Below are 15,236 nucleotides of genomic sequence, written 5' to 3' on the forward strand. Positions count from 1 at the left end.
CACAACCCACTGGTTCTCCAGGGATACTCTCAGCACCAATAATAACTGAACTCTCACACGTGCGTGTTTCGGGATCTAGCCCCTACCGAAAGCACCAGCCGGCGGGCCCTTTAAAAGGGCGCGACCACTAAGGCCAAGTGGGGGGTGGGAGAGACCCTTATTGTCCTCATTGGTCCAAGTCAGTAAACTCCTCCGTCCCAAACACCTGGAAAGCGGAGTGAGTCCCACGGCAGTTGATTGGGGGGTACTTCGCTCCCTTCAAGCCACACTCCTCTTCTTTCTTGGGGCGCTCAGTTCCCTCTCCCCTCCCCCTCTCTTCCAATTGCAGCTGTCCGGACTGGGGGTGGGGAGCGGGGGCGGGGGTTGTTGTTGTGGTGAGGGCAGCCCCGCCCCCTCCTCGTGGGCGGCCCCTCCCCCAGGCCCTCTGTTCGGCCCCCTCCCCCCGCCCCCCCCCAGCCCCATCTGTTTTCCCCAGCGGTGAGATGATTATATTGTATGGTACTGGGGGCGGCCGTAGCCGCAGCCGCAGGATGGGGCGCGCGCGCGGACCCCGTCGGCAGCCGGAGCAGCAGACGCCTCAGTAACTCGGGCCCCCGAGCCGCCGCCCCCCGCCCGGGTCGCCCGCCCTCAGCTCATGCACTCGCCGAGCGGCGGCAGCAGCGGGAGTAACAGCCGCCGCCGCCGCCGCCGCCACCCCCGCCCGAGAAGCTGAGGCGCTGAGGCGCTGCGACGCGGCGGGAGTCCGAGGCGGGCGGGCGAGCGGTGCGCGGGCAGCGTGGGGCCGCCGAGGCGCGCTTGGGGTTCGGGGCCGCCGCCGCCACCGCCGCGCCTGGGAGATGTGCCCGGAGGAGGGCGGCGCGGCCGGGCTGGGCGAGCTCCGCTCCTGGTGGGAAGTCCCGGCCATCGCGCACTTCTGCTCGCTCTTTCGCACCGCGTTCCGTCTGCCCGACTTTGAGATCGAGGTGAGTGGCCGCGAGGAGCGGGAGAGGTGGCGCACCCCGCGCCCCTTTCTCCCCGGCCCCCCTCGGGAGTCTGGGAGCACCGTGCGGGAGGGAGCGGGGGGCACGCGGAGACTTTGGCCGGTAGTCCGCAGCGAGGAGAAGGGCTCGGAGGTGGGGGCACGAGGCGCTGAAGGGCCAGAGCGCGGGCGGGGGACGCCAAGTGCCGGCGTCCGGGCTCGGGACGTTCGCTCGTGGCCGCCGTACCCACCCGCGCCTTCCGGGGCCAGGCGAAGCGGGCGGCGGGAGGGCGGGGGGAGAGTGCGCTTTTGTACGAGTGGGACCCGGCCGACTCTCCCGGGACTTCTCGGGCAGGAGGCTGAGTGTGTGGGGAGAGTGCGTGCGCGCGCTCCCTGCCCGGTGCCATTGAAGCGGCGAGCCAGCTGCTCCGGGCGGGGACGGGGTGCGGGCTGGATTAACTCGGACCGGGCCGGGAGGCGGCCTGCGGCCGTTTGGGGGAGGGGTCTGTCGTGCCGTGGGGAGGCTCGCCCCCACTTCGGCGGGCGCGTGGAGGGGGAATCGGACTTTGCAGACTGCCGGAGGCCCGCGACTCTCGGGGGCGCTTTGGGTTAACTTCGGGCCGGCGGTGATGGGGGCCTGGGCTCGGGGGCGCGCTCTCCTCCGGGGAGCCGCCCGGCGCTCGCCCTTGCTCGGGGCTCCGAGGCGGAGGGAAAGTTTAGGACTCCGTTATTCTTTAATAGCGCCTTTCCTCGGAACATACAGCCCTCTTTATGCGGGGACCTCGGGAGCTCTTTGAGTTGATTTCGCCACCATTATCCCTCCGGGCGGGCGTGTTGTAAAGGGATGGCTTTTCTGGCCAGGCCGAAGGTGCTTTCAAACCCGGGGCTTTGTGATAACCGGACTAAAATCAGGGGGTCCTAGTAGCAGGGATGGTGGCGGGAGTGTGAGGAATGGAATGTACACGACGGCCCGGACGAGTACCCAGCCCCTACAAGCATCCGTCCTCCTTTCTTTTATTTTTATTTTTGGAAGGGGGTGTGAAATATTTGATTGGTTGGCAGGTTGAATTGCTTGCCCTCCTATGGCAATGTATATGTAGTGGACTTACCACCTTTTGCCTTGGACAAAGGTAAAGGGAAACTGTTGGTCAGTTTTTTTCTTTTCAGTTCTGCCAATGAGTTCCCCAATGGAGTAATCAAAATAAGAATTACTCTTTTCGAGGAACACGTAGTTGTTGTTGCCTCCCCACCCCCACCTATCCTACTTTCTGCCATTTTTGGATTGATTTTAGTTCGTTTATTCCTAGGATTTTTGCCTCACCTTTGTTTTTAGATTCAGTGTTGTTTGTGGAAATATCATTTGCTTCTTGTATGAATGAAGTGTTGAAACTTAACTCTTGTTGCAGAGTTAATGAAATTGGGAAAATAAAAAGATCGAAAGAAGTACGGTGGGAGAATGTGGGCCCATAAACTAGAACCACCTTCTGGCCTTTGGCGATTCTTAGTCCTGAAGCTGAGTAAAGCAATGCGATTAAATCGTAGGCTTCTGTTTTTAGGAAGATGTAATAACTTGGGCATTTTAGATAGCACCACAGCGTTTGCTCTCAAAGTTTGAACCTAATTGTAATAAGCACGATCTTTACTAAAAATGTTAGTAGGATAAGTGTTTTTATTTGGGGATGCTTAAATTCAAGAGATGTTTAACGGTTATTTTGGTAATACTGTTTTCTTTTAGTTGGTATAAAATCGTGAGTAGTTAAATTCTGTCCTGCTGCTCAAAATGGTGGCTGTTGTGGGAGGTGTTGCTTGTGACTGTGCCATCTTGGGTGATGGTAAACTTGTCCCCTAGCCCATTTTCTTCCTTGCAAGATAATAAAGTTGAGGTGACGTTGAATTACAAGTTGAGACTTTAAGGACCCATTCTAAAAATACTGTGGAAAAATTTATCTTCCAAAATCTGTATACTCCCATTTTGTTGATGGAAAAATAGAGGTAACTAATTTTACCTTAAATTGTTACAGATACCTAGAGTAATCTTTAAATAACTTATTTCTAAAAAATAAACTTGTGGTTTCTAAGTATTACCTGGTGTAATTCCTAAGGAAATGTAAGCTGATCAAAGAGGTCAAATTTGTATGAACAAAAGAAGTGAAAAATCATTGTTACAGGTGAATAATTTGGGCTCTTTGAGATGATCTCTCCTTTGATTGGAGCGATTCTTGGAAGTGACACTGTTTTTAAACTGCATGCTGTTTGAAATACTTGCAACACGAATAAATATTTGGAATCCATATGCACATTTTTGTAATTATCCATACTGTTTTTACTAGAAGTTCAGTAAGTAGGTAACAGATGATAGTGACTTTTTAACTTCTGCAGTTCCCTTGTAACCCTCTCACGTGAGGTTTGTTTTGACATGGTTAATGCAAATTGTAACTTAAAGTTTTCAGTAGTTATCAGAAATTAAAATTAGTCTTTTTTAGGCTTCTAACAAATTTGACACATGATAGTGCAGAAACTCACTGAAAACATCAGATTTATGTATGTATGTAATCTCTACACCTAACATGGGGCTCAAACTCACAACCCTTAGATGGAGTCCCAGGGCCCCTGAAAACATCAGTTTTAGTTCAAGTATTTTAAATAAGTTTTAAATTAATTATTATTATTTTTTGCTTAGGTGATTTTTTAATAACAGTTTATTGTCCTGACAGTTTGAGAAACAATCCCTTGGTTAGAGTGTATGATACAATGGAAGACCCTCCTTAAACAGAACAAAAAACTAATTCTGATGCTGAATTGTATTTGTGAGGCCAAGTGGAAAGGCCCTACCATCTTAATTTACTGCTACTTTAAAGGGTAAAAATGATGAATAATACCAAGTGGTAGAAGTTGTATATCAGCTTTTTTAGGAAACCAGTTTTCAGCTATCCTTGACCACCAACCTGAACTCATGGATTTGTAGAAAATTTAGGAAGTGGAATCCTCAAGGACTTGGCTTCTATTTATCTAGAATGAAGTAATCTCTTAGATAGGTGAAGGGCTGGGAGGATTCATGCTGCAATTCTGCAAAAGGTCAATATCTCCCACTTACAGAACTGGTCCCTAAAACATGGATAGTTTTATTTTTTCTTGTAAAAAAAACTTTTTGCTCTGTTGATCAACCTTCAGTGTATTGGATTTCTTTAGGGATTCTTGTAATCATCAGATGGAAAATCTGTGAATGTGTAGGTAATGCTTTAAGTTTAGAATATCTGGTTTGAAAAATAATATCGACGTTATATAAACCTTGAAAATTATAGCACCATGTAGGTAAGAGAATTAAAATCACCCATAATTCCACCACTAAGAGATAAAAGCTATTAACTGTTAACATTGTATTCCTCCTCTCAGGGATAAAAGCTATTAACTGTTAACATATTTAGAAATTCCCAAATATGCCCACAATGTATTTGTGGCTTAGGTTAGGTACTGTTTTTATTTTTCAGAGGAGGAGATTGAAGTATAGCTGGACAACAGGAGGTTAATGAAACTGAATTCAGTGGTTGGTATTATTAAGAGCCCCTACTCAATTAGGTGCTTAACGTCGAAATGGGAGATTACCAAAGAAACTCCTAATTGTTTTGTGTCAGAAGATTATCTGTTAATATTTCAGAAACATTTCATTTAAATAAAGTGTTTTATAATTGTTTAACATTCCAGTGGGTTAGGCTGGTTAAGTTTTTTTTCCCAATTTGAGAAGTGAAGAATGGTGAATTGACCTCTGCAAAGATTTAATGCTGATTTTTTCCCCCCCTCCTTACCAGGTTCTCCTTACAGTAACTGTAATGTGTTGATCAAAGTAAGGGAAGGGAGTGTGGAGTCATTTGAAGAGTTTGGTCTGGAGTTATGACGGGTATGGGGGTGTGGGCAGAAATCCCATCACAAACATTTTGGGAATATTTTCCTCTAGAGAAGAGACTGGTGTCTCTAGGTGGCTCTTTGAAAATGGTCATGATAGTTTGTGTATTAGCAACGTGGTGAAAATAATCTGATTGTCAGTGCCTACTCTTTTCCCTGAGCTTTGTGCTGTTGAGTACTGAATCCTTTACCTACTTCTTACTTGGCTCTCCTTCCTGGTTGTGGTTGTACATAGGTAAAGTCTCTAACCTAATGAACATGATGATCTGGGGCCAGTATCTTTCATTCAGATTCCCAAATTACACCGTTGTTGTTTCCTTGGATCCAATCCCTTTTTCAAGGTCACCAAGCCATAAATTTTTATTTTTAAAAATTTTTCATTTTTATTTATTTATTTATTTTTAAAAAGAAATATTTTATTTATTTATTTGACAGAGAGAGAGAGATCACAAGTAGGTAGAGAGGCAGGCAGAGAGAGAGGGGGGAAGCAGGCTCCCTGCGGAGCAGAGAGCCCAATGTGGGGCTCGATCCCAGGACCCTGAGATCATGACCCGAGCCGAAGGCAGCGGCTTAAGCCACTGAGCCACCCAGGCGCCCCAAAAATTTTTCATTTTTTTTTAAAGTACTTTCTACACCCAACATGGGGCTCGAACTCCTGTCCCTGCGATCAAGAGCCCCATGCCCTACTGACTGAGCCATTCAGGCGCCCCCCAAGGCATAAATTATTCAGCATGAAAATAAGAAACAAGAATTGCTGATAGTAACTTATTAGTACATCTTTCATACCAGCAGTTCTTGAGCCTGGGCCTGTGGATGGGCCATAGGAGATTTAATGTTGGTGTGCATATATGCAGTTTGCTGGAGGAGAGGGTCCTGTTGCTTTCAAATTCTCAAAGAGGTCCCCAACCACACAAAGGTTGAAAAGCCCTGAGCTAGATGAAAGAATGAGTTAACCTTGACTAGGGGAACCAGAAGCCTAGTTTATTACACAAAATGCGCTAGACTAGGAGTTAGGAAACTTGAATTCTTAACTCTAATTGTTCCATTAACTTGCTCTGTGACCTTGACAGGTTGGAATAGCCTAATGATAAATGACACTTGCATAGTACTTGGTACATTTTTCCAAATGTTATCTCATTTATTTTATTGATTGGTTGTACTGATTTTATTTATTTAAAGTAAGCTCTACACCCAACCTGGGGCTTGAACTCATGACCCTGAGATCAAGAGCTGGATGCTCTACCAACTGAGCCAACCTGCTGTCCCCAAGTGGTATCTCATTTAATCCTTAGCTATCACTGTGAGATAGGAATTATCCTCATTTTACAGATAAGGAGATTGGAAATACAGAGACTGAGTTGCTTCCAGGTAGACTGTCACCCGGATCTTAGGTGCTTAGATAACAAATTCTTTGCCATTACTACTGTATCATACTGTTCTGATTCCGTTATCTAAAATGAAGGACTAGGCCTATAAGTAATGGCCAAGCCTCCATAGTACAAATCTTGAGATCTTTGATTTTTAATAATGTGGAGTACAGAAGATCCTTTTAAAACATTTTTTTTTTAACAGCTTTTATTTATTATTCACAGAGAGGGCACATATGCACAAGCAGGGGAAGCAGCAGGCAGGGGGGAAGCAGGCTCCTGACTGAGCAAGGAGCCCAATGTGGGACTCAAGCCCCAGACCCTGGATCATGACCTGAGGTGAAAGCAGATTCTTTTTTTTTTTTAATTTTATTTATTTGACAGAGATCACAAATAGGCAGAGAGGCTAGCAGAAAGAGAGGAGGAAGCAGGCTCCCTGCAGAGAGCCCGATGGGGGGCTGGATCCCAGGACCCTGAGATCATGACCTGAGCTGAAGGCAGGCTTAACCCACTGAACCACCCAGGTGCCCCTGAAGGCAGATTCTTAACTGAGCCACCCAGACATCCCCCTTTTAATACTTCTGCCAAACTAAGTACAGTGTCAAGTTCATGATTCCTTCCCTTCTTCCCTCCCTTTCTTTTCTTTTCCCCTCCCTCTCTCCCTCCTTCTTTCTTTCTTCCTTTATTTCTCTCACTCTTTCTTTCTTTCTTCCAAGATTTTATTTATTTAATTGACAGACAGAGTGAGAGAGGGAACACAAGCAGGGGGAGTGGGAGAGGGAGAAGTAGGCTTCCGGAAGAGCAGGGTGGCTGGATCCCAGGACCCTGGGATCATGACCTGAGCTGAAGCAGATGCTCAACGACTGAGCCACCCAGGCACCCTTCTTTTTTTTTTTAATGATTTTATTTATTTATTAGCGAGAGAGGAAGCACAAGCAGGGAGGGAGTGGCAGAGAGATAAGCAGGCTCCCTGCTGAGCAGAGAACCCCATGTGGGCCTCGATTCCAGGACTCTGGGATCATGACCTTAGCTGAAGGCAGACACTTAAGGACTTAGCAACCCAAGTGCCCTGTTTCCATTTCTTTCTTTCAGCAAGTTTTTTTTTTTTAAGATTTGATTTTAATTAATTTTTTAAAAAAGATTTTATTTATTCATTTAAGACACAGAGAGAATGCTGGGGGAGAGGTAGGTAAGAACGAGGAGACTTCCTGCTGAGCCAGGAGCCTGATGCAGGACTCCATCCCAGGACCCTGAGATCATGACCTGAGCCTAAGGCAGATGCTTAACCATCTGAGCCACCCATGCACCCCTTAGCAAGTATTTTTGAGCATCTATCATGTATTAGATAATGGAGGTACAGATGTGAATATAACACAAAAATATCTTCATTTCAGTGGAAGGAAACAGACAGTAAAGCAGTTGGTAAGAGTAATATGTCAGAGGACATTAAAAAACAAAACTGTGAAGGCATAGGGAGGCCCAGTTGAGGGGATAGGTTGTCGTAATAAAAAATAGGCTGGTTAGAAAAAAAAAAGTCTGGTTAGGTATGGCCTCAGTGAGAAGATGGCCTTTGAGCAGGACTGGAGGAGATTTGTGATTTAAAATGATTTAAAAATTAGTAGTTTGTGACACGATTCTATAAGGTAAGGTACCAGATAATATTTTGTAAAGATTCAAGATCTGTTTCTTCTCCGAGGGGTAAAGCCCAAGCACAGATGTGAATTACAGAGGGGCAAATCTTGGTACTGTTTGAAATCCTGAAAGGGGAAAATGTTCTCTCAGAGAACATTATCATATATATGTCTCCAAAAGTGAGGGGCACTTGGCTGCCTCAGTCAGTAAAGCATGTGACTCTGGATCTCAGGCATGGGAGTTCAGCCCCATGTTGGGTGTGGAGATGACTTAAAAATTTCTCCCCAAAAGTGAATACTGGATCCCCTTTCTGTTTATTTTTAATTTTTAAAAGATTATTTGTTTATTTTATTTGAGAGATAGAGAGCATGAGAGGGAAGAAGGTAAGCAGACTACCCGGGGAGCTGGGAGCTCAATGGGGGACTTGGCCTGGGAACTCCCGGATCATGACCCAAGCCAAAGGCAGTCGCTTAACCAACTGAGCCACCCAGCCCCCACCCCTTTCTGTCTATACCAACGTTTTAAAAGGGAAAGCTTCCTTTGCCAACCATGTGAACCATCAGTGGGGTAGTTGGGAGCTTCCACAGTCCTAGAAAGGGCAATACCCTCTCATCTCTGAAGGACAGCCTATGTTACCATCTGGTTTGCTATATGACGGAAGTTCAGTTCAGTGTTGCTTAATTTTCTGGAACATCGTTAGGATAGCCTAAAATACACCTTGGCACCATTTGGTGCAACGGACTGTCTGCTCTTTGATCAGGAGAGGCTCTGCACTGGGTTCTTGTGTGTTAGGAGTAACAGTGAGGAGCATTAGCAGAATGCTGAAACACTGGGGGTGCAAAAGCTGGTTTAGGTAAAAATTCAGTGTGGACCGAGCCAAGGGGACAGAATTGTGCAACTAACTGTATGGTTTTAGATCTAATTGATGTGATTGAACATATTTTCAAAAGGAATCAAGCAGAAAGTCAGGAACCTGGATTGTGGAACTACCTCTATCATTAACTTGATTTACAATCTTAGGCAGATTTTTGGTTTGCTCCATACGTTTGAAATGCCCTATACATAAAATTGGAATTTTAGAGTAGATGATTCTTAGATTTTCCTAGGTCTTAAGTTCTAGGAATGGTTCTCAGCATGCATAGCACTATTAATTGATTCAGAAAATCATCGCCCTCACTAACAGGGTCAAGGTTGTGACCTGTATTAGGATCCGTGTTTTACAAATTAATTTTGAAAGCTATGAATCCATATTTGATGTGTTTATGGATTATATGAACTTGTCTTTCTGTGGAAATCTTGTCTGCAGACACACTGCTTTGAAAGTAGATTTTAGGACTTGATGATTGATATTTTCACTACCTCCAAGGTCCTCGAACTGAGCTCTAAGGTTTTGTATTTTGAGATTGTGAGGAATTCTGGAGGTTGAAGGTCTTGAGTTATGTTATATTCCCTTCACTTCTGTTTCTTCACTTATATTTAACATCATTCATACTTTGAACTTCGAATGATCCAGGTGTAGCTTCAGGCATGTGACTTTCTTCTTATTTGGTATTCGAGTCTTTTTAGAAAGCCATGTTGTCTTTCTGTATTTTCGTATTTCAGTAGATGCTGTTCCTTAGGTGCTTTTATTATACCTTTTTTACATTATCTTCTAACATTAATTTATATTTAAAAACTTGGGAAAGGTCTTTGAGTAATTCTTATAATTAAGAATTGTTAGATAATAATATTGAGCTCAGAATTCTGTGGGTTTCTTTAAGGCTTGGGGATTCTTGCCTCAGCATTATTGGTATTTTGGATCAGATAAGTCTTTGTTGTGGAAAAGCTGTCATACACATTTTAAGCTGTCTAGAGCATCTCTGGCCTCTACCCTCTACATGCCAGTAGCATCCCCAGTCATGACAAATAAAATTATCTCCAGACATTCCCCACATAATGGGGAAGACTTTTTTCAGTTCATTGTATAAAAGGTACACTGTGAAGAAGCTAAGTTTTTTCTTCTAATAGTAATTTTTTTTCTTAAATGCAAACCTTTAGGTTTATAAAAGCTGAAGGAAGTTAAAGTTGCTTGGAGATGTGGATGTAGTAGTAATTGCACGTCAGAAAACTGGGAAGCAGAGGTTTTAATATTTTTCTATCCTGGGGAGTCATTTAAGGGGAGAAGTAAACCAATAAGAGGGTGTTGTGGGGTAACTGGATCCCTGAAAGAAAGGCCTCCCTTAAAAAAAAAAAAAAAAAAAAAAGAAAGGCCTCCCTTAGGCAAGGCCTGGCTTTCCGGCACTGTTGGGGAAGAGGGGTGTTGGGCTATTTAGCCTCAGGCTGGCTTCTGTGCTGCCATTGCCTGTCAGGGCACAGGGTCTTCTTGACAAATCTCCTGAGCCTCGCACAGTAGTAGACTGTGGGGAGTGGGGGTGGTTAGTTATGACCAGGTTGAAAGTTCAGTGAGATGTAGGTTGAGGGGGTGGGTGTGTGCACATGCGTATGCTTATATATCTGAGACATAAGGGTATATCGTTATACAGAGTTTATTACTCCATCAGAATTTTTGTCTTAGAACACACCCATCACAGAACCTTTCTTGAGGTTGCTCTCAGTATTTTTCATGATTTCTCCCACTGGATTTTCCTTGTAGGCAAGTAGGCGAAATAGTTTATGGATCAAGTAGGTTCTCGTTTTGGTTTGGAACAAAAATTGTATTGTGATGGATGGTGACTTAGAGGTGAAAGTCTAGGAAGAAAGATACTGTAGAACTTCAAGGGAGATGGTTTCATTGTCTGTGGCCTCCAAAGGTATCTTTTATGTGGAGTGTCCATCTCAGCATCCCTGCTTGCCATCTTGTGGCGTTTGGTCTCCGCAGGGATCCATCACCTTATTTTTTGTTCTTTATCTTTCTTGACTGGGAGCTAAGGCCTGACCACACGTTTTTTTTCTCTGCTACTCCATTGTTGTGCTAATCTACTGCTGTCGTCCAAGTTCATTTTGGGCTGTGGTGGAGGAAAGTGGAATTTCTGGCCTGAATCAAGGTATTAAATTCCAGAATCTGCATAAATAGGTTGAGGTGAAGTCAGTCACTTTTGCAGCCAAAGGCAGTTTTCTCCTTCAGGAGGGCAAATGACCCCTCAGAATAATTCTGTTTGGTGCTCTGTTCTGCACATCATTACTCACACACCCCTTTAAAATGGTATATGGCTTGTGTAAAAATATATGAAATACAGTATTTTGTTCTCCTGTTTAAATTCCCTGACCTCATGTGACCTTTATGATTGGATTGGCTTTAAGTGATGTCATGTTCTTGTAAGTTTCATACTATAATGGTCAGCTTTTAGCTTTGATTCTACAGCCCAGACTCTTTAGGAGCAGTGTTCTACTTTTTCCCAAGGGTGGGTTTGCTAGAGTAACTGCCTGACTTGGCAATATGTCACTGAGGCATGTGGCCACCTGAATTAAATGTGTGAATGGTTGTCATAGCAGACTGTGTGCATCCTTCTGTGCCCCTCCCCCCCAATAACCTCTAAAAATACATGAAAGTAGAGGATGTGTTAGGGTCACAATTGTACTAACTTACTGCATGTTTTTAATGTTGAACCTTTAAATCCCCTCCAATTAATAATTCCTAGGAATGGAATGAGTTCTTGCAATTGTGAATGCTGTTAAGCAGTCTGGTTGGCTATAACTGTTTTTTCTCCTGACCAGTTCCTTTTAATGAACACCACTTCCCTGAGTGTTCATTGTTTCAGCAACAATGGGCCTAAGGACAGTCAATTTGCTTGATAGAAAATGTGTTAAATTAACAGATCTACTTCTTTAGCAAATCTTTTCTCTCCCCCATTCCCTATTGTGTTTCCTCTGTCTCCCTGAAAGGTTGTGTTTGCTGATTCTTTTAGGTGTGGGAGACAGTTTTTATAATCAGTGTCCTGAAGTTCTTTGTTCAGGAGACACCTATTTGGGGGAAAGGTGATTTAAAGAAAAATTTCACCTGTTGGCATAATTAAAACGTCTAACTTTTTTTCCCCCATTCTTAGACTGGTATTGATTTGGTTTAGTATCCTACACAGATTTATTATTTCCCCCCCACATTGTTTCTGAAAGACTTCTCTCACCTCATTTGCCATTGTGTTAAAGCAGGCCTCTTTACAGGACTTTGGGGATTGGGAGTGGAATGTTCTAATTGATGGCGAGGATACTTATGTCCTCCTAACACTAAATTTTCATCACTTTCAGTGATGGAGCCCAACATAACTGTACGTGGATTTCTGTAATTTGCAACTCTTTCAAGTAATAGTGGAATTAAAAGGAAAAGGAAAATGAAAATCTCAAATCCCAATCAGTCTGTCTTGTTTTTGTTATTAATACTCAGGTTTCAGAGGTACGTGACATGATTGCTATTCTGCTGCCCTCCGGAATTACAGTATTTTTTTTTAAAGTGGGTGGGTAGCAGTGATAGTGGAAAACATATGTTATGTGCCAGACGAGTTATAGAATGTATGAACTCTAGGAATTCAGGGGCAGGCAGTGATCATGAACAAAATGCTTTCTAGAGAAGGCAGGCTTTGGAGGTTCATATTGAGTAAGTCAGAAAAATCTACTTAGATCAGAGTTCTTTTCTTAGAAAGGGCTAATAAAAAATGAGGTTGAGAAATCATAAGCCAGACATTGCAATAAACCTTGAATACCAGGCTCACTGGTGTTAAACATTTTTATTTAGGCGTTGAAGTTTAAGACAAGAATGACAACAAAATTTTAGACAGAATGTCCTGTGTACTAAAGGTTTTAGATTAAATCTGGTCTTGGAAGCTTGGATAGAACAGAGTGAAGGAAGAAAGACTAGTTTAAGTATTGGAGTGGAAATGAGTGAAATGCTGAAGGTAGTGTAATAGGAAAGAACATTCATCACTGGTGTTATTGAAGAATGGGTAGGACTAGATGATTAATAATGTTGGATGCATAAAGAAGGTTGAATCAATTAAGGATGTTTTTGGCTGCAAGTAAAGCATGTCGTACTAATAGCTTAAAACGCTTTGGACCAGCCTGGAATGGAGTCTGGAGGAATGTGGTTTCTGGCAGATATGGCAGCTCTGAAGAGTATAGTTCAGTAGTTGGCAGTGGTGCTCCCCATGGTTACAGGATGGATTCTGCAGCTCCCAGGTTTGCATTGCTGAGTGATGCAGAGAAGTGTAAGAAAATTACAATTGAAAACAGCCATTGAGTTGGTGATTTGAAGAGGTCAGAGATATCTTCAGAGAAGCCTCTTTGAAAGAGAAAGAGAGAGGCTAAAGCTGCATTCTCCTGGAATGAAAGAGGAAGAGAGTTCTCTAGGAAGCTTAAGAAAATGATGGAAAAGAAGGAATTTAAAAAGATTTTTCAAGAATAATCCAAAAAGAAATCTTCGTTCTTACATGGTTAACATTAATGTTGTACGGAGGGAGTCAATTAATAGTACAGTTTTTGTTTGTTTATTTAAAGAAAAGCCAGCCTGTTTCCAAATTCTACTCTGTTTTATACCAGCAATCCTTCCTTTCTCCCTCCAGTTACTGGGAGGGGGCTGGTAGTTACCCCACCTAAGACTGTCAGTTGCTCAGTGCTTTAGCTTCCTGTTTAGTAAAATGAAAATCCAGACACAGAAATGTACGCTTTTAATCTTTAGAATTTAAGATTTACTCTTGATTAACTCTTGATTGTTTGGAATACTTCAGTTTTTAGTTTTTCTGTTGTTAAGTATTTAATGATCTGTAAGACTGCTACTTAATGCAACTCTGTGATCCTTTTGTAATGGGCATTTATTTACAAATAAGACAGGTATTAATGATAAATATTCTGCTAACACATTCCCCGAGTCCGATGGAAGTTACAGAAGAACAGAAGGCATTTTTTGCTTATTTGTCTTATCTCCCTGTTGGCTCTACAGAACATTTTGGAGGGTATCTGGCAGTTCTAGTAGCCCCTTACCACTTCTCCCTCCTCCTGGGTCGAGTAAATCTATATCCTGGCTAGTAATCTAACACATCTTGCAAGAAAAGATGAACTGGGTCAATCAAATACCTATTCTTGAGAGTGTAACCTAGGAAATGTAAGGATTATCGAGTTAGTGTGGAAAAGAAGCTGAAAGGTAACTGTGAGAAGCCATGATAAAAGCCAAAAAAATTGTGCATATGAGGCAGCAGAAACTGCCAGACACTCAGCATTAGAGGAATTAATGGGAAGGTTCCAGCTCTAGTCCCTTGGCATATATCCTATAGGAACCTCCAAGCATCTGAGGGAGTCTGCATTCCTTGCCCCCCAAAGAACCTAACACCTTCCTCATTTCTCTTTATGTGCATATAGTAAATACTTATAAAGGTAGGCTCATACTTTTACATACTCAAAAGGATCCTGTTTTACTTAGTTAACAGTATTACATGATATAGAATGCCCTGTCATCTCTACGTTACGACTTTTAATAGCTTCAAAGTATTGGCACTCTCATCCATTTAGCCAGTTTTCTATGGGGCATTGAGGTTATTTTAGTCGTTTTCTGTCATTACAATCATGAACAGAAATTTTTTCCCCAAGAATATTTTTTTAATTTTTGTTTTTTATTTTTTAAAATTAATGTATAATGCTGTTTTAAATTTTTAAATAATCTCCATACCCAGCTTGGGGCTCAAACTCATGATCAAGAGTCATAAGCACTTCTGACTGAGCTAGCCACGTTCCCCAGATTAGTGTTTTTAATGATTAGACTTTTGTTATTACCTTCTTTTTGAAGTCATAAGTTTTGAGTTTTCTTCATTCATTTTTTAAATCTTCTATTTTATGAATTTGGTGCCGGCAGTGGGTGCTCTAGGCAGGCTTCAGGTGTTTCTTATGCATCAGCTTACATCTTTTTTAAAATTGAGATATGGTGGACATATAACGTTATTAGTTTCAGGTATACAACATAATGATTTGATACTGTATATACTGTGATGTGATTATCACAGTAAGTCTTGTTAATATCCATCACCGCATATAGTTACAGATATTTTTTCTAGCGATGAGAATTTTATTTTTTATTTTTTCAAAGATTTTTATTTATTTAATAGACAGAGAGACACAGTGAGAGAGAGAACACAAGCAGGGAGAGTGGGAGAAGGAGAAGCAGACTTCCCGCTGAGCAGGGAGCCGGTGCAGGGCTCTATCCCTGGACCCCGGGATCATGACCTGAGCCTAAGGCAGCAACTTAGCGACTGAGCCACTCCAGGCACCCCATGATAAGAACTTTAAAAGACCAACTCTCTTAGGGGGGCCTGGCTGACTTAGTCAATAGAGCATGGAACTCTCCATCTCAGGGTTGTGAGTTCAAGCCTCACATTGGGCATGGAGCCCATTTTAAAAAAAGACCTACACTCTTATCAACCTTC

General features: G+C 43.0%; 1 protein-coding gene across 3 annotated transcripts in view; it reads left to right on the plus strand.

The window, feature by feature from the left end:
* The first annotated feature begins 467 nt into the window (after positions 1 to 467).
* LOC116594189 (cat eye syndrome critical region protein 2) overlaps positions 468 to 15,236 on the plus strand; it is a 176,882-nt gene continuing 162,113 nt past the window's right edge. For all 3 annotated transcript variants that reach the window (XM_032349247.1, XM_032349249.1, XM_032349248.1), the window contains exon 1: positions 468 to 962. In XM_032349247.1, the coding sequence (XP_032205138.1) occupies positions 837 to 962 (126 nt within the window). In that variant the 5' untranslated portion in view covers positions 468 to 836. The remainder of the gene's footprint in view (positions 963 to 15,236) is intronic.

This window comes from Mustela erminea, chromosome 6 (genome assembly GCF_009829155.1).
Source record: "Mustela erminea isolate mMusErm1 chromosome 6, mMusErm1.Pri, whole genome shotgun sequence".
NCBI lineage: Eukaryota > Metazoa > Chordata > Mammalia > Carnivora > Mustelidae > Mustela > Mustela erminea.